Source organism: Pleurodeles waltl, chromosome 5 (genome assembly GCF_031143425.1).
Source record: "Pleurodeles waltl isolate 20211129_DDA chromosome 5, aPleWal1.hap1.20221129, whole genome shotgun sequence".
NCBI classification, from domain to species: Eukaryota; Metazoa; Chordata; class Amphibia; order Caudata; family Salamandridae; genus Pleurodeles; species Pleurodeles waltl.
In genome coordinates this window covers 1334101703-1334121442 of record NC_090444.1, presented here as the reverse complement: position 1 = coordinate 1334121442, position 19740 = coordinate 1334101703, and the positions used below count along the sequence as shown (strand labels likewise).

The 19740-nt window shown below is 44.3% G+C and overlaps 1 protein-coding gene across 1 annotated transcript in view; it reads right to left on the bottom strand.

The window, feature by feature from the left end:
* Positions 1–19740, bottom strand: part of CEP162 (centrosomal protein 162) — a 697428-nt gene that overhangs the window by 63773 nt on the left and 613915 nt on the right. Inside the window, exons 23-24 of the mRNA XM_069235591.1 lie at positions 7472–8142; positions 5382–5523 (exon numbers count right to left, since the gene is read on the bottom strand). Of these exons, the coding sequence (XP_069091692.1) occupies positions 5382–5523; positions 7472–8142 (813 nt within the window). The remainder of the gene's footprint in view (positions 1–5381; positions 5524–7471; positions 8143–19740) is intronic.

The window sequence follows — 19740 nt, the reverse complement described above, 5'->3', positions numbered from 1 at the left end:
CGGGTGGGCAGGAGCCCCCTAAACCCCGGATGAAGGAGCAAAAGGGCTGCCTCCGGATGGAAGAAGCTGAAGATTCTGCAACAACAAAAGGTGCTAGGAACTTCTCCTTCGTGCAGAAGATGTCCCACGGAGTGCTGGAGGATGCAGAGTTGTTTCTTTGGCAAAAGGCCGCAAACAAGCCTTGCTAGCTGCAAGAGTCGTAGTTGAAGAAAACGGGTGCTGCCCTGGCCCAGGAAGGACCAGGATGTCGCCACTTGGGACAGGAGACCTAGGGGGCCCTCAGCAACGTAGAGAGCCCACGCACAAGCAGGTAGAACCCGCAGAAGTCCCCGAACACGGGTTCAAGAAGACTGAACACAACAGTCTTCTCAACACTACAAAAGAGGGTCCTACGAAGCCGGAGGTCAACTCAGGGAGTTGAGCAATGCAGGATGGAGTGCTGGGGACCTGGGCGTGGCTGTGGACAAAAGATTCCTTGGAAAGGTGCACAGAAGCCCTAGCAGCTGCAGTTCACGCAGTGCACAGAATTACTGTCTGGAGAGGGAAGGCAAGGACTTACCTCCTCCAAATTTGGAAAGTTGGACCACTGGACAGTCTGGGACACTTGGGTCTACCACCTGTGTTCCAGGGGCCACACTCATCAGGCTGAGAGGGGTCCCAGAGTACGGGTGATGCTGAAGTTTGGTGCCTGCTGGAGGAGGGGGAAGATTCAGTCGACCCACAGGAGATTTCTTTGTGGCTTCCAGTGAAGGATGAAGGCAGGCAGCCCCCAAAGCATGCACCACCAGGAAACAGTCGAGAAAACCGGCAGGATTAGACGCTACAATGTCGCTGGCAGTCTTCTTGCTACTTTGTTGCAGTTTTGCAGGCGTCCTGGAGCAGTCAGCAGTCGATCCTTGGCAGAAGTTGAAGAGAGAGGTGCAGAGGAACTCTGGTGAATTCCTGCAAGTCGTTATTTGACCCTAAATAGCCCTCAGAGGAGGATTGGCCACCTAGTCAGGTAAGCACCAATCAGGAGGGGTCTCTGACGTCACCTGCTGGCACAGGCCACTCAGAGGGCTCCAGAGTGCCCTCACACCTCTGGATCCAAGATGGCAGAGCTCTGGGACACACTGGAGGAGGTCTGGGCACCACCCCTGGGGTGGTGATGGACAGGGGAGTGGTCACTCCCCTTTCCTTTGTCCAGTTTGCGCCAGAGCAGGGACTGGGGGTTCCCTGAACCAGTGTAGACAGGCTTATGCAAGGAGGGCACTATCTGTGCCCTTCAAAGCATTTTCAGAGGGTGGGGGAGGCTACTCCTCCCCAGCCCTTCACACCTATTTCCAAAGGGAGAGGGAGTAACACCCTCTCTCAGTGGAAATTCTTTGTTCTGCCTTCCTGGGACTGGCCTGCCCAGACCCCAGGAGGGCAGAACCCTGTCCGTTGGTTGGCAGCAGCGGTAGCTACAGAGAAAACCACGGAGAGCTGGTTTGGCAGGACCCGGGGTCCATAGTGGAGCCCTGGGGATGCATGGGATTGGCACCCCAATACCAAATGTGGCATGGCCGTGATCTTAGACATGTTACATGGCCATATTCGGAGTTACCATTGTGAAGCTACATATAGGCATTGACCTATATGTAGTGCACATGTGTAATGGTGTCCCCTCACTCACAAAGTCCGGGGAAATGGCCCTGAACTATGTGGGAGCACCTTTGCTAGTGCAAGGGTGCCCTCACACTTAGTAACTTTGCACCTAACCTTCAGCATGTGAAGGCTAGACATAGAGGTGACTTATAAGTTACTTAAGTGCAGTGAAAATGGTTGTGAAATAACGTGTGCATTATTTCACTGCAGTGGCAGTCCTGTGTAAGGTTTGTCTGAGCTCCCTATGGCTGGCAAAAGAAATGCTGCAGCCCATGGTGATCTCCTGGAACCCCAATACCCTGGGTACCTTGGTACCATATACTAGGGAATTAAAAAGATGTTGTGCCAATCAGAATTGGTAAAAATGGTCACTAGCCTATAGTGACAATTTTAAAGGTGGAGAGAGCATAAGAACTGAGGTTCTGATTAGCAGAGCCACAGTGACACAGTTAGTCACTACACAGGCCACAAACTATGAGCACTGGGGTCCTGGCTAGCAGGATCCCAGTGAGACAAGCAAAAACAAACTTACATACATGTAAAAATGGGGGTAACATGCCAAGCAAGATGGTACTTACCTACAGGAATCTTATATTACTTGGAGGTATGAATTAAACATTGCAGAGTATAACATGCACCTGCCTGCACATTTTCTTAAACATTCACCCACTTCAAGCCAACAACTGAGACTTAATTCTTATACTCTCCAAGTGATTTTAGGACTTGCAGGGCAACAGACTCCTTCATGCTCGTGTCGCAAACCCATTTTGTCAGGCATGACCCATGTGTACCCACTGAATGGAATTGGACAGCCAGGAATAACAACCTGATACCAGAAACGCATCAGTCCCTCTGGGTTAACAGCCAAGAGGTTGGCCAAGAATACTGGAGAGCCAAGCTACATCTTTCTGCAAAGTATGCATAGAAAATCCAGTATACAGCCACGGGGTTTCAGCTGGTCACGTTTCTTCTTCTCAGACTGCTGTACAGGAGCAGATGAAATTGTCCAACTTGACTCACCAGCAGAGCTTGAGGTTTCTCTGAAACAATCCGTGTTTTTGTTTCAGTCAAGTCTGGTTTTAGCCAGTTCATACTAAGCTTCTGTCCATACAACCTCAAGTTATCTTCCACTAAGGGGCGGTCTGGATAATTTGGAATTCTTGGTCACCTTGATTATGTTGGTGAACCAGACTAACCTTTTCCTCCTCCTAATCATGATAAATCACCATGTGCAAGGATGTATTTCAAGTAGTACCATACGGTACTAATAGGCTCAGGATGCACACCTGAAATCTGCTATAATTTTTTAAGTCAAAGGTCAAGAATAACACTTTGTCCAAAAGGATGTTTTTTGTAGCAATGCTGGACTTAGCATGTATAGAAACGTAAGTAATCCTTGTGATGCATCTACAGGGAGGTGTGAAATGAGCCACCCTGTACTTCTAGGACAAATGTCAATTCCCAAATTAAAGAGTCAGTAATATATAAGCAGGGCCACTAAAACTAAGGGATTCTGCAGCTGCGCCATTAATCCACCAGCTGCGGTATAATTTGCATATTTTAACCAAAAAAATTGTTTCTAGCACAAACGGATAAAAAGTTACTAAAAATTCTGCAACACAAGAAGCAGTGCTCTGACAGCTCCTTCACCAATCTGCCTGTCATTTGCTGATTGTAAACTTTAGGTGGTAAACTTATGCTGAAGAGATGAAACAGTTGTCCAGACAGTGCAAAAATGTCAAAAGAGTGAAGTAACACAAACACAAAATGTACTACATTATGCTGCAAAATTTGCCTTTTCTTCCTGCATTTTTTTTAGCAACACTTATGCCTAATTCGATCTTCCCCTGTTAATTTCAGGGGGCCTGTATATATATATATCAAACTCATCACTTTTAAGTACTGATTTAGAAAAAATAGTAACAATAACTTCTATCTTTCAGACCACTGTGCGAAAGTGTAAGGTGATACCCTAACTGGTGTCTTCTGAAGAAACCAGCTAATTTGATCCAGCTCTAAGAGCTCCTACTTCTTGAAGAGATCAGAAACGACAGTGTTGATGGTGTGGGAAAGAGAGAGAGGGGTACTCTGAAAGCAGTAACAACAGAAAGTCTCACAGCCTCGAATATTTTTCCCCAATGCAGAAAACCAACACCTACAACTTGTGATTCCTTCCTCTGCAGGCAGAGGTTTTGTGATTGTGTAGGGTTAATCAGTTCTGTATTTTTTATTTTGTGTTTTATGTTCAAGCAGAGAATTACTTGGAGGACAATTTGGTGTTTTACGCCTTGGATGCTTAAGTATATATTTTGCCCAGCACAACAGCTGGTAAGGCCTCTTAGCTCAGATAGAGCTTGGGTCAAATCATCAGTGGGATTATTGCTGTTTTAGAACTTGTTTATATGTAGTCTAAAAGTTGCCATTGATGAAGCAGCTGCAGATTCTAACCTTGTTTCCTTTGTTCTTGTAAATGGCATAAGTCAGTCTTATATCCTTTGTTTAAACAGATTCCCACAGAAACCTTCCTGTCACGTCAAGTTGGTCAGAGGAGATAAACCTAAGCACTGTTGGTGTGGTAGAATATATATGTCTTGCATACAATGCTTTTGGGAACAATTCTGCAACTTGTCTGTGAACTTCTCCGAGTTTCTGACATTTGACGACGGCATCTGGCGAGGACACCCTCTGCATTTTTTGCGTTAGGTAGAGGGGAGCATTTTACTACAAACAGTTGTGCATGCTGTCAGATAACTTAGCCTTCTGAAAGGAAGGGAAGTCACAGCCGAAAGTGAGGATTCGGATTCATTGTTACAAACCTTGAAATACCTATCCACTTTATTAAAAGCTAGAGATAGTACAAGGACTCTTCCGGCTGTACCAAGAATTATTTCTCGGACCAAACCTTCAGACCGTGGGTGTACATGATTTATGACGGTTCAGGGACACTTGATGTAAAAGCAGCGTCAGCTGTGGTTGTACTAGCTGATGCCTTAGGCTTTGGTGTCTTCTCCTTGGGGGCCCTATTACTAGTTAGTATAACCACACTAGAAATGACTCCCGTATTAGGTAAGGCACCTTGGGAACAATCCTGGGGTAGGCAAAGAGGGCACCTCATGCAAAGCACCTGTAGGTTGCCTGAAGTGCAGCGTTTGAGTATGAGACTCCTTTCTTGAATTAGAAGATATGCGTGATAATACCAGAGCACCAAGACTGGAGGCTTATGAGTAAACCGCTCGGCTAACATTTTAATTTCAAATAAGGAATTACCGAGATGAGCCAATCCCAAAGAATCAATAACCCCACAGCAATGGAATGCAGTGATTCCAGGAATGTGGGCAGAAAGCAACATGCACTTTAGGATAAAGTTGAAAGTTTAATTATTTCAGCTTGCACATAACTGAATGAAATAGAGGATTCTGGTGGGATAAAACATGAGAGCCACACAGCAGCGTAAAGGTCTTTCACAATGTTCTCCCATTTAAAGATAGAGCAATGAAGGTCCATCAGGAGATATATTGAAACCTTTTTATTCCTCATTACAAGTTTTATCCTGATATGCACTAGGCCCCAGAGAAGGTGTGGCACTTCCATGACTTAAGCATCTGTCTACAAATGTATATATAAAGAACTGAATTATCAGACAATATGTTGGCAACTAGTTACACATTCCTATAACTTATAGATTGCGTGGTAGAGGCAAGAAGACTATCCCTTCACTACTGCATTTACAACACATACAACTGCACACTCTTTACCTCCTGTGAAGAACTTTTGCTGCTTAGTTCTGCAACACGGGAAGCAGAATGTTCAATAGCATGCTGGCAGATTATTTTTTCTAATTCTCTCTGATGTGATAATTTCAAGGCAGCTATTTGCTTCACAGCTTCTTCGTTTGCCCTGTAAGAGAATACAGAAATAGATTCATGATGCGACTGACAAGAACCTGATTATTTTCTGAATTTATTTAAGCTTTAGCTCCACAACAGAACAGTGGTTGCACAGATGTATCTATCTGGTGGAATAACTTACAAATCAATCTTAATTCTGACAACAAGATGTTCTGGTCCTTGAAGAAAAAAAAAAAATTAAAGGAGGGTTCTGGTTGAGGGGCATAAAATACTGGCTACAGCTCAAAACCTAAAAGGACGTGAAATCTGCAAGTTAATAACTTAACCTCCGTTCACGCCTCTGCCTTCCTTTGTCAACCTGAGCTCCCACCAACACAATGACTTGTGGAAGGTGTATATCGGATGTGAATAGCGAATGAATAATTATGTGCATACGTGTTTACGTTTTTGTGTTGGATTGTTTTTGTTGTTAAATTGTTGATGTTGCGCGAAACAGTCTGATATTAAGGACATCAGTGTTTGGTTTCTTATTATAATCATGAAGTGTATTCATGCGTCAAGACATTCATTTTATGCGCGGTAGACAACTAGTACTTGGTTGTGTTATTTAAGTTTTTTGTCAGCATAAATGTGGATATGCATGTCTTTTCCTTAGAAATAGAATGTGTTATTGTAGTGAAAACTTGTTTGATGTCGGAAACTGTGTCTTGAGATGCTGGAGTTCAGACTAAGGATGATGGGAGTGGTAGCTAATGTTTGAATATTACAACATGGGTTATTTCAGAGAATGTCTATGTTTTTTCCTCAAGGATGGGGGTCCTTGTTACTCCCTCCTCCCTCTTTCGCACTGCCCAAGAAATAAAGGGGTCGAGAAATGTGCCCTCGCTGCTTTGGCTAAGGGTGAATATGGTATTTTTTCTGCTTTGCTCTGTATTTAGAGCTTTTACAAGCAAGGCATTCAGAGATAATACTCTCTTCCACCGACAGATATATTTATTTCCCCCATCTTGGCCAAGGGAACGGCGATTTTTTTTTAAATGCCTCCCTTGCCATGCACAAGAGTGTGGGTTAAATATCTCCACCTTGGACAAACGCAGGGGTTTTATTTGTTCACCTCGCCCCGCCGACTGACCTGTGTAGTAAAGGTTATTTACAGCCCTTACTCTTCATTAGTGTAATACCCCTGCAATGCTCGAGGGTGGGGGTCGGTTTAAAAACTGTCCAACTAAGTCGTAGTGTTTTTCACTCCCCCTCCACCTAACCCATGGGCAGAGGTATATATATTCCATCCCGCCTTGTCTAAAAAGGTTTTCCTTGGCTGGCCCCCTTCCACCTACCCAATAAAGAGGTGAGGTCATATTTTTCAAATGGAGAAGTGTTTAACGCTGCCCCAGCACGCTCTTTGCATTTTTGGGCAGGGCACTAGGGCATCTGCCTGGGACCTCTGTGGCAGCCAAATGCAGGGAGAGATTTGCATAAGTGGGTGGTCTCAAAGCCGCAAATTTATCTATATTGCACTATCAGCTTCTCTCCCATACTGGTTGGGGGGAGAGGCTGGAGATGGTGAGTAATGTAATGCACATTCATCTTAAATTTATTCCGACAATACAGCGCATGCCTTTACCGCAAAGACATTACAATGCATTGCAATACCACCCAATGGAAAATATACTTTTTTCTGCATTTTACTGCAAACCCTAGTGTGCCAGTGTGTGTCTGCGACTCCTTTGCCACAGAGTGTTTTTTCTTTGGCAGGGATGCTTGGGAGGGTTGTGTGTGTGTGTGTGAGTGGGAAACCACTCAACAGTCTTTAAACAAGACGTACTATTTAACCCGCCAACTCCTATACCACTTCCCAGGCTTTTCCATTAAATGGTGCTTTTTGTTTTTATAAACAAGATTCTTTTATTCAGCGATGGCCTAAAATTCACAAATTCCATGATCAGGCTATTTCAACTAGCTGCTGAAACAAAAAGAAAAAAAATGTTTCTCGTTACCTTCTTAGGTTTCTTTCGGCATGAGCGATGGCAGTTTGGCATTGTGTCTTCTGGTGGCTGATGGTCTCGGACATCCTTTCAAGCTTATTTTTCAACATTTCATTTTCCTGCAGGACTTCAGAAATATGAGTTTCTGCAAAGTTGTGAGGCTGGTAGGCTTTCTCATCCAAAGTTGTTGGGAAATTATCTGTGTTTTTAGACTCTTCATTGGCGGTAGGCATCTTGTCTTGTTTCGCTTTATTTGCAGTTTTTGGTTTGCTCAATATTTTGGTGCTTGAAGTATGATCAGACAACATAGACATCCTCTCTTTTTGAAGTCTCTCAACTGTTTTGGAAAGCCCTTGAACTTCCTTAGTTTTGGCAGTCAATTCTTGGTTGAGCCATACCAAGCGTGCATTCATGTTAGCCTGTTCAATTTGTTGCTCAACAGAGATAAAATCTTTATCATTAACGTCCCTGTTCTTAATTTCTAGCTCAGCGTTCTGTTTTTTAAGCATTTCTATTTCCCTCAGTAAATGTGCTTCTGTGTTTTGATGGGCTTCTTTGAGGCTTATGAAATCTTTTTCAAAGGCTAGGCGGCTGGCTACATGGTCTTGTCCTTTCTGGATGTCGTTTGCTGATTTGGACGCAAGTAGTTGCTCCAGTTCCGTTATCCTTTGCTCATATTGAATCTAAAAAGGCAAAACATTGACTGATGCGTGTGCACACAACATTATCGTCAACAGAAACACATTATAGTCAGAGGAAACTGCTTAGTCTAGAAGTAGAGACAAGGGCAGAAATGAATGAAATGCAATTACCTACTTGTTTTAACTTTTGTCTTAAAAAAAAAAGAGTATTAAACTTCAATTACGCACCACAGAGGTATATCGAGAGCAACCGCAGTGCCAGCTTCCATACAACAACGAGTAGAGGTAATGTTGAAGCAGCAGAAGTAAAAGCATGATGCCGCAGAAAAGTGGCAACCAAGGCAGCAGCCTCGCCCACTTCCTCACACACAATTCAAATAAAACTCATACACACAGCCACACACCATTTACAACATATGTAATGCTAAAAATAAACACAAAAGAGAAAAACGTGACTTCTAGAAACCAAAGGCAGCAGCAGGATGTCAACAAAACAAATCCACCTGTGCAACTGCAAGGCTCACTAAGTGACATCACTGGTCCAAGCTTCATCTTCGCAACAATACAAGGAGGTACTCATGAACATTGTTGGAAGCTGGCCTGATGTGTGGTGGACACCTGTAGTGTTTACATCTTATACCAGGTCCAGGCAACCCCTTATTCATTAGTAGCAGGGTCTATGAAGCCAGGGCTCTCTAGGGGTAGCTGTGGCTGAGCAGCCAAGACTTATCTAGGAGGAGTGTAAAGCACTTGCAATACCACACTAGTCAAACAGCAACTTATCACACATGAAAGGAACCACACAGGGATACAAAAATAAAGGTACTTCTTTCTTATAGTAACACTTAACTAAATTACTTATACACAGTCCCCCAACTGGAGGTAAGTACAAACTATATATACACAATCAGTATTATGAATTAGCATATAGGAACAATAAGCATTGGCAAGAAGTAGTAGAACAAAAGCTAGGGCCCTAGGGGAGGGCCAAACCATATACTGAAATAGTGTAATGCGAAGTTCGGTCCCCCACTTAATGATGTGGAGTAGTTAGTCAGGAGCTGGGAGAACTCAGGACCCCAAGAGCTGAGTACTTAGATGAGCCCCAGGGACCAGGACAGCAGAGGTAGGTTACCTGGTTTTCCCATAATCTAACAAGAGGACTTAGAAAAGGAACTTTGCAAGAACAGGACCAGACAGGATGAACCCAAATGTGGATTCTGGAAGAAGAGGACCTGTTAAAGAAGGGTACAGAGTCCAGTCCACGATGGAGTGTCCAGACAGGACAGGAGCCACTGCCCACCCTTCTGTGGGTGAACATCTGTGTCGAGGAAGGAGGATTAAGACCACCTGCAGACTCCAGGATCTGCGGATAAGTCCGCGGAGTCCTGCCGAAGATGTCCCATGCGGTCTTCAGATTTCAGAGTGGTCAGCAGTCAGGAAGACCACCGACAAGCCTTGGCAAATGCAAACCAGAGCAGAAGAGGAGTTGCAGGGCTGAAGAGGACCAGCAAAGCCTTGGGGACTCGACCCTGGGAGGGAAGTCCGGGCTGACCCTCAGTAGTCAGGAGAGCCAGCAGTCGCAGCCCCCACAGGCAAACCACTGACAGCAAGCACAGTAAGTTGCAGCAAGGCCCAGTCAGCACACCTGGAGAGGAGTCCCACGTCGCTGGAGCAGCAAAGGAGAGACTGTCCGTGCATGGATGAAGTGCAGGAGGCCGGGGCTACTTGAAACCCAAAGATCCCTTGGAACAGGAGTCAACAAGCCTTGGTTGCTGCAAGAGTCGCAGTGCACAGGGATTCCGTCCTACAAGGAGAGGCAAGGGGTCGCCATCTCTCAAGTTGGACAGGAGGCAGAGAGGACCACGGGAACCACTCAGACCCACCACCTGTGTTGCAGGATCCACGCAGTTCCAGAGAGGAGAGAAGAGAGCAGATCCACGCAGCCGGATGTCATTGCCTCAGGTGCCTGCAGATGCAGGGGAGTGACTCCTTCACTCCAAGGGAGATTCCTTTTTGCTTTTTGGTGCAGCTGAAGTCTTGCTGACCCCAGAGAATGCACAGCCATGGAAATGTTGCAGCTGCTGGAAGCAGCCAGGGAAACAATGTTGCAAGGTGAAGTCATCTCTGGAGTTGCAGTCCTGAAGTGTCCAGTTGAGGTTCAGGTGGCCAGGAGCTGAAGAAGTTGATGCAGAGGAGTTCTGGTGGAGTCTTGCATGCCGAGTCTGCGGACCCACCCACAAGTGAGTCCCTAAATAGCTCTTAAAGGGGGTTTTGTCACTTTGCACAGTGGCCACCTATCAGAGGGGGTCACTGACTTCACCTACCTGATGTGGCCACTCAGATGCTCCTAGGGGCCTCTGCACGTCTTGTTTTCAAGATGGCAGATTCAAGTGGCCACCTGGAGGAGCTGTGGGCACCACCCCTGGGGTGGCGATGAACAGTGTAGTGGTCACTCCCCTTTCTTTTGTCCAGTTTCTCGCCAAAGCAGGGACTGGGGGTCCCTGGACTGGTGAAAAATGGCTTATGCAAGGAGCGCACCAAATGTGCCTTTCAAAGCAAACCGGTGGCTTGGGGAGGCTACCCCTCTCCAGCCTTGTAACATCTATTTCCAAAGGAGAGGGTGTTGCATCCTCTCTTCCACAGAAAATCCTTTGTTCTGTCTTTCCCCCTGCTTGAGCTGGTCAAGCAGCAGGAGGGCAGATCCCTGTCTGAAGGGTGGCAGCAGCATGGGCTGCCCGCCAACCCTGATAGACTGGTAGGAGAAGTGCTGGGGGTCCTCAAAGGAGCCCCCAGAGTGCATGGAATCAGCCACCAATACTGGCATTGGTACTCTGGTATGATTCCAATATGTTTGACACTAAACATGCCTAGGTTCGGAGTTACCATTATGTAGCTGGACACAGGTAGTGTGGCTCTTACACGGATAAAATAGCTTCCCCTGCACTTAATAAGTCCCGTGCAATGGAACTGGAGGTCGTAGGGGCACCTCTGCTCTTGCAGGGATGCCCTCAGACACAGGGACCTGCACCCTGCCCATTGGGCTGAAAGGGCCTGCCACAGGGGTGACTTACAGTAACCTGGTGCAGTGACCAACAGTGAAAGGGTGCATGCACCTTTTCATGCAGACTGCGATGGCTGGCCTGCAGGCACAGTTTGCATGGGCTCCCATGGATGGCATAATACATGCTGCAGCTCATGGGGGTCACCTGGTGTACCAATGCCCTGGGGACCCGAGTACCACGTACTAGGAACTTACAGGGGTACACCAGTATGCCAATTGTGGTGTGTAAAAAGGTACCAGGGTGACCAACTTTGGAGGACAGAGCACAATCACTGGGGTCCTGGTTAACAGGATCCCAGTGAAAACAGTCTGAACACACTGACAGACAGGCAAAAAGTGGAGGTAACCATGCATAAAAGAGTGACTTTCCTACAAACGTGTAGCTCTTTACAGGTCTGGCTTGACAGTGCAGCTACCTGGAAACATAACACCAATTCTTGAAAATATTACACAGAGTGGCCTTTGACGCCACCGAGAGGGATAGTCTCTCTGACCTCATGCTACTGCCTTCTAAAGAGTCATAGGTATTGCAGTGTAGGAGGAACTATTGTACATCACAAAAATACACTTCAGCATTGCATCTTACATTCTTTACTGCCTGCATTCTTTGAATACTCAAATCAGCGTTTTTTCACAGTTTCAGTCGAATTTTAGTAGTTCAGTTGGAATTTTTTTTAAATGCAAACCAGACCAATTTGTTTTGCCAGTGCTTGGTACCGTGAATGACACTCCTACAGCTATGTTTTTTTGAATCACGGAGGGATAAAATGCTTACAAATCTGAGGGTTGTCTTCAGTCCTAACCACAAGTCCATAGTACACATTTTTAATACCCTCGCTGCTTCCTTTCGCTAAAATTTTACGAAAGGAACAGGATTAAATGGTTGATTTATTCACCCGTGTGTTAAACGCGCTGTAATTACAGGTTTCCTGGCTGAAAAACGAAGTTTGGATTCCAACCATTGCATGTGTCAAGCATCCCTGTCACTCTTCACCATACGGTGAGAAAGAAAAAGGAGAAAGGAAAGTGCTACTTGCTTTATCTACCGAGTCAACATTTCCATGGGCTGCAACTGGTGGAGCACTGGAAAACAAATCCGTGCACTGGGGCAGTTTAGAAACGCAGGCCACTATCTGACATACAAACGAACAAACTGCACAGCATAGAGATGTGCTAAACATCTTGCTTCTAAAACATTCACAAAAGCAGCCACAATTCTAAACGTGCAGAACGACACTGTTCTGTTCAAAACTCCAGTGTTGACACACTCTGCCCTTCATGCGTCTGGGGCTGATTATCTAAGACCAAGATTCTGTTTTCACCAACCAGCCCGCAATCTGAGATCTGCAAACAAAGCCTTGGCAGTGATCCCTACGGAAGACCAGAGTTGGAGGCAGTTCTGTCACCTTTTTGGGGGCTGCAGGCTGAAACAAGCTTCCTCTGGAATTATGAACAGTGTCCTGTCAATCGGCTTTTAAGAAACAACTGAAAACGTGGCTTTTTAATTAGTGATCCAACTTCTGGATTTCTGGCTTGTGCGATGGCATTCCCCCCCCCCATATGAGCCTGCTGGTTAGTGAAAACATGTATGAGTACTGTTGCAGATCCAATTTAAGGTCCCCTGCCTTCCTGCTAATATCACATGCAACAATTCCTAGAGGAACTGCGGTGGCCTGGAGCAATGCTAAAAAAAAAAAAAAAAAATGTGACAGCTGCACCGCAATAGGTAGGTGAGCAGGCCTCTCCCTCTAAACGCGAGATATGGGGCTGTCAGCACTCTAATCACCTAAGGAGAAGTGCTTAGTCTCTACATGAATAAGCTCTGGGTTCGAAATTTGTCTTAAAAGTCCCCTGGCGCGACAACCAAATGTCGGGGGTTGCCGAATACCAAGGCTGTCTAGTCTTAATTTCAACCTTATGCCTTTTTCATCCATCAGCCTACTATCCCTACCACTTTATCCTTTTCTTGCAGGTTCTTTTTCATTCTTGCTTTGTCACTGTTTTTCAGTATTTCTCTTCTTTCTTTTCTCCCTCGCTGCCGTTCTCTTTCTTGTTCTGGGTCAAAGTTTGATGGTTAAACATTAGTCCTGGTCCCTAAAAAAGAGTGCCTATGGACCTCAACTGCAACCATGGCTCAGCATGAGCACTGTTTTAGGGTACTATCGTGAAGCTTCACAGCCACAGAGCTTACGAAACCAAGGGAGCAGCAGTCTTCCCAGGCTGTGGACCTGGTTTTAGAGGGGGCAACCTATCCATCTTTTGTATAATACTTCATGTAGGGTCTCCCCCTCCACTCTCTGCTTAATCACCGTCACCATGAACAGCATTTACTTGGGGCAATTTAAGTAACTGGGGGCATGTGTGAAATCAGCAGAGGCGAAAGGTGCTGATAATAGGCACAATTTAACAGCAGGAAGTACAGTGTCACACTCCCAGTATAAGAAATGAGACTGCAACAACAAGCACCACAGAAATACAAGTTACGGCCTTGGCTTTCATGGAAAAACTCGAAGGTTTCAATGGAAAATAAAAGTTACAACTGGTGTATGCTACAATGCTTAAGAAAGCCAGTATGAAACGTATTGCAACGCATCCGTGAGGTATTTTTTTTAAATAAAAAAGTCATATATTAGCAATATCCAAATTCTATACCTACTCCCGAAGAATGCAAGGAGTTGTGTCTTAGAAAATGTGTGACCATTCAGAATTGTTGAAGGATTCTGCTCGACACTATTAAGTGTCTCTGCAGACAAACCTTGCCTGTTGCTTTTCAGTACCTTTAAGATATTGTACAGGTGTTGTAGCCTGCACTCATAATACACTTAGCTCCTGTTGGATACATTGTATTAAGTGAATATTAGTGATTAAGCAGAGCTACAGAGCACTCAGAAAGAAGCTTTCCAAACAGAGAAAGCATTCTTTCCATGCCTATTTAGTAAAAGGCACAGCATACGTAATTTTTAGTGAATAATCAGCGCTTTTTTCTTGTCCGTTCGCCTGGCACGTGTAAAGCTGCATCCTACAAATTGTGCAGATATCGTACCAATTTACACTTGGCTTTGTTACTGTAGATTCTTTGTTCTGAACGTAGATTATTTTATGCGATTGTACATTCATAGGTACAGATGTATTTTTGTAGGTCACATCGTAAATTGGTCACAGCGAATCTACACTTGTTTGAACTAATGTACATTCCGTATCATTCCGTATATCAACTGGATACACTGGCTAAGGCTTAGTTTCGGATGTTCCATATAGGTAAAGCAGCAGAGGTGGTCCCACAAGGAACACCTATTTCATAGGATAGTAACTGAAGATGGAGAGATAGCATTGGTAGTGGGCCTCTGAATTACTGCCCACGTTATTTTTTAACGTGTTAACTGAATATAAATAAGTTCTTAATGTGCACACACAACCTATACACAAGTTTTAAACACATTTGAAGCGTTTTTTTCCCAAAATAATATATATATATATTTTTTTTTATTTACAAGTTAGGATAGTAGACGTGGTCCAATTCGATTAGGTGCATGTCAGAAGGAAATAGCTTTGAGTGCTTTAAGTGAATCTACTAGTCCTGGTGCTGGGACTGGCTGTCAAAAAGTGAAGATCTTTAATTATCAGCAGGTGGATCTTACGCTTCTTGCAAAAATGATGGAAGGTTTTGATTTAGGCACAATTTCAGGGAATTAGTTCCACAAAACCACCTCTGTATATCAGAACAAGCGACCACCTGCATGGGAGCATCTGAAACGCAACATACAGATACATCTATTACCAGACCTAAGAGTCTATATGCGAAGACAAAAAAGAGAACTTCTTCCGAACAAACTTTGGTCCAGCTGCCTGGGTGCCCCAAGTGGATCATGAACATGACTCTAAATGAGATTTCCTTGACTACTGAGAGTCAAGGAAGCTTTGCAGATGAGAAAATATTATCTCAGTCTTTCTAAGGCCCAACAGTAGTTAAGCAGTGGCATTCTGGACCACATGAAGATTACTGATTTAAGAATTGGGCAAGATCAGCTTAAGGGCATTTTTATAACCTAACCTAGCAGATGGAGTCACTTACGTAACAAGTCTTTTGCTATCAATGTTGTCAAATGGGAGAATTTTCCTCAACAGTCTCAGAAAAATACAGATGCAGACTACTTTATTTAACTGGTGAGAATAAATTAAACCTAAATCAAGTTTATTGACTGTGGTTACTTGCCTGGGAACCAAGGCGATGTAGGGGAACCAAGAATAGGTCCAGGGGGAGGAGGCGGGGTGCCGCCCCCATGAAAAACACCTCCATCTTCTTAGAGTTTCATTTTATGTTGTAAAGTGACAACACGCCTGCTACTGCTGATAGACATTCTTAGAAGTTTGAGGACACGGCCAAAGAATCACCTCGACATACCCAGAATTCACAGTTAATACATCAGACTATGGGCCTAATTACGACCTTGGTGGATGGGTTACTCCGACACAAACGTGATGGCTACACCGCCCGCCGTTTTACAATTCCATAAGATATAATGGAACCTGTAATACAGCGGGTGGGATATCCATCACGTTTGTGACGAAATATCCCACCTGCCAAGATCGTAACCAGGCCCATAGTGTGTAACCAAAACATCCCTCTCTGCTTTAATGGTTAGGGCTGGATATGCTTATCAGTCAGTGATCACAATTAATGGCTTGAGCCCATGCTTTATGCCAATACCCTGCTCAGAGTGCCCACTGGGCATGGTCTGCAGCTCTGCAGAATGGGGTATGGGCACAGGGCATTGGTTGCGCCCATGCCTTGTGTTGAGTAGCTGTGCTCAAAGTACAAATTGTGTACCAGACTAATGTTCTCACCATTAGACTAAAAATTATGATGACAGGTAACTTCTAAACCCTAGATGTTGTCAGTGCCTAAAAACCAGTTGATTTCCCCAAACCCCCTCACTTGTAGGTAGAGCACGCAAGCGCTCTGACGTGTTGTAATCTATCCATGGGCTTTTAACCAGGCCCACCCCACGCCCATCACTTTCACATGTTTGTGGGTTTGCCTTTCAAAAATCCTTTGTGATCATTGGTAAATGCTTTATGTTTGTCCCTCCTTGCGGAGGTTTTGTTACCGCATTGGCCATTGATCACCCTGTTACATGGATAGTTGCACGAGTGCTGATACGTTTGACTGCAAGCAAACTTCTTTTTCCTTTTGTGTGTCTCTTTCGTGCTCCTGCTTATGGCGGCCATGGTGCTTCGAAACGGCTCGGTAATGTCAACTGTTTTACTTTTCCTTTTCAACTTATGTGGCAAGAAGAGTCCATTTAGGAATTTACAATGCTAATAGCTCTAACTCAAGCAAACGTGAGACCCATTGCATTGCAAATGCTTGTTTTACTTGTGACACCATGCACCTGGATAGCCCACCGAGGGTTCTTCATGGTCCTCCAAAATTCTGAAGGCACCATGCCAGGGTCCTATATGAGAAGGATTTGGGTGTGCCTCATTGTTCTCTATACATCTCCTCATGAAGTAGGGGGGTCACTGGGCACAAAGAAAACCTTAGCAAGACCCTCTTGGTCCCAGAAACCTCACATCGCTACAAAGGGGCTGAGGTGGTGTGTAAAATGCTGCTGAAGCAAAAGTTGACCCCACACTTTCTTCCACAATGTGTCATGGAACACGGTAATCTCAGCACCAGCGAAAGGGAAGTGAGTACCAAATGGGACACAGGCAGTAAGAGAAAAAAAGGAGAATGGAGCCAAGCACTGTGGGGTGCAAAGGGGCCAAAACAGATCACAGGTTCCTAATAGATGGACAAATAATGAAATTTGTTTGCATGGCCTGGAAGTTGCATGCCTTAGCAATATTTCTTTTGGGTACTCTGATTATGTTTAATTATGTTGCGACCAGTGGTGCTGGAACTGGAACAATGTTCAGAGTGGGGGTGCGGCCATCAATGTTACATCATGAAAGTCATAAGGATTGTGAAAATTCCAAGTGTCACACAAAGAACAAGTATAGCAAGTATAGCAATTAAGCCACACCCATTACCTGGAGAGTGGTAAGGGTGTGGTAGGTAGGCAGTGGTGCATTTTGGGGTAAACTTTAACAGACATATAACTAGGCCATGGAGTGACAGCACCCAAACATTTTCTATTGAAATGGCCGTGAAATTCACACTGACATACAGTTTTGCTCATAAAACTAGATAGTGCACAGATGACAGTGCGTGGAAACTGGAAATCATCAAAAACGGGTCTGCACATCAAGTACAGTGTCGACTTGTTTTGATCATATTAAAATCCGTGTTTTCATCACTTTAGAATTACTAAAATGTGCTTCATGTGTGCTTTCATAACTCCTGATGTATTTTGAAAAAGTTGTACAGTTCATTTTTGTTGTGTGTTCGAAAAAAAAAAAACAACAACCTTCAGTCTTTCTTTTTTTATTCACAGTACAACATTGTCAGGTACCTCGGTTTACAATATCCTTTAATCTTGCAGTAACGGACAATATGACAGGATAAAGCAATCATTTAAATGCATCTTTATTACTTAGTCACTTTCTGAACTTCAGCGTGGTCACTTTGGGGGTGCTGCAGTACCCCCAGGACTCCTGCTTCCTGCCACACGACAGGGATGATTCGGGAGACGTTTTCGGAGAGCTTTGAGGGAAGATTACAGGCCACCGAGGGATCGACTCTACCGAATACTTTTCCACTTGGGCTAAGAAAAGAACAGGTCCCCCTCAAGCTCTACAACAGGCGCGAAATATTCAGAAAGTTTACTGGGTCTCTGGGGAAGAAGCCTTGGAGAGCGCAAGCCCTGGAAACTGCACCAGAAACATACAATGCACTAGAAGCAGCAATATACACAGTAGTACGCATACATATCAGGGAGTCAGTCCTTCAGAAAAGCATAAGTGACAAGGCGACGTTTGAATCTATTATAGTGCTAAAACTCTTAACGCTCATGCATCCTAATTTTTTATTTCCTGCACATCTTCCGACAGGTGCATATCTTCCACAAGGCCATTTTACAGAGTCAATTATAGAAGTAAAAATATAGAATGTAATCACTTATAGTGGGCCTGGGCTTCTTCGCGAGATGGCAAAGGGGCTTCTCCTTGATCAGGTTAATGGATGCTCGCACATGGCATCAGGCAGGTTCTATGCAGTATTTTTAGATCCATATTTATCTGCTTGCACAGAGTGACTGACCCCTCTCCTCTTTATGTACACTTTGAGGCTGAAAGGCCAGCAGCACGTTAACCTTTCCTGCTGACGTAACGCCGTATGAAGGACACGTCAACGTGAGATGCATTATGCTGCACTAGGTAACAGACTTGAACTGGAGATTAACAAAAGATGTGAAACAGCTGTCGAGACGCCATTGAAAAAGACTGCTTATCTACCTCCACTTTAATGCATATCATTGCCACATGGATTTCAAAAGGATTTATTTTTATCAAACATGTATAATAAAGTACATCTCTTCATGTTTTATAACACCCTCAGGTCCAAACTGCATACCGCATTGTTTGGTCGGCTTCAGACAGATTTAAGTATTTGATATCGTAGATAATGCACTATTTTCAACAAGCATCGGAACTGATGAAGGTGCTGCATTAACTTAGTTGGAATGAGAAGGGATAAAATCAACTTTGCAGGGGCAACTCTATTGGGACCCCTACTTTGCCAAAGACCATCTATATCTGTGAAGGATCAGCTCAAGTGAAATTTCAGGGACACCTCGACCAATTCTGAAAATACCTCTTTAATGTGCATTCTATCAAAGCACCTCTTAATTTCATAATATTGTCAGGTCAAGTGTACTAGCGACCTAAAAATATGTACATCATATGCGTGCCTGCGAAGGGGAATTCGGTAGTCAAAATATATTGTGGGAAAATACAAATCTTTCTTATTGTGCCTTGACTGTGTGTGCATATCTACTACGCTAGACCCGAGACTAAGGCATCTTGGTACCTACCTAATAAACATAAACAAACATTGGCAAAGCCAACTGGTCTCGCCTTTTGGACCTCAGAGGTGTGTAACCATGCAACATTAATATAACACAAATACACTAATATATAGGCACTTAAGCAACTGTTGACAATGTTGCCCCTTCTGAATGATGCTCACCTTATCAATGGGTTGGTCGTGTTTGTATTTGCAAGATTCCCACAACACACTAAAATGTGCGTTTGAACGCTTACTTCCTCCCTACTGAAATACTGACCATTTCAATCGAAATGGCCTGGGAGCTTGAGGAGGAGAGGCTAAATGTTCCTCCTTTCTGCTGCAAAATATCACTTAAGCACTTACTTGCTAGAAAGGTGAGAACCCTTACAGAAAAAAGTGTCAACCTCACTTCAGCCGTCACTGCGGTGCACCTTTCACTACACCTTATTTCACCCAAATGATTCATTGTACAAATAGGCGAATTACAACTAACTAATTTTTAAACATATTTTAAAGTGTCAAATAACCAAAATAATGTTGCAACACATACAATGTGTGGCCATTATAAAGAGTGCCCACGTATAAAACTGAAAGGCTGTCTAGGATGTAGCATTTTGGTAGAAACACT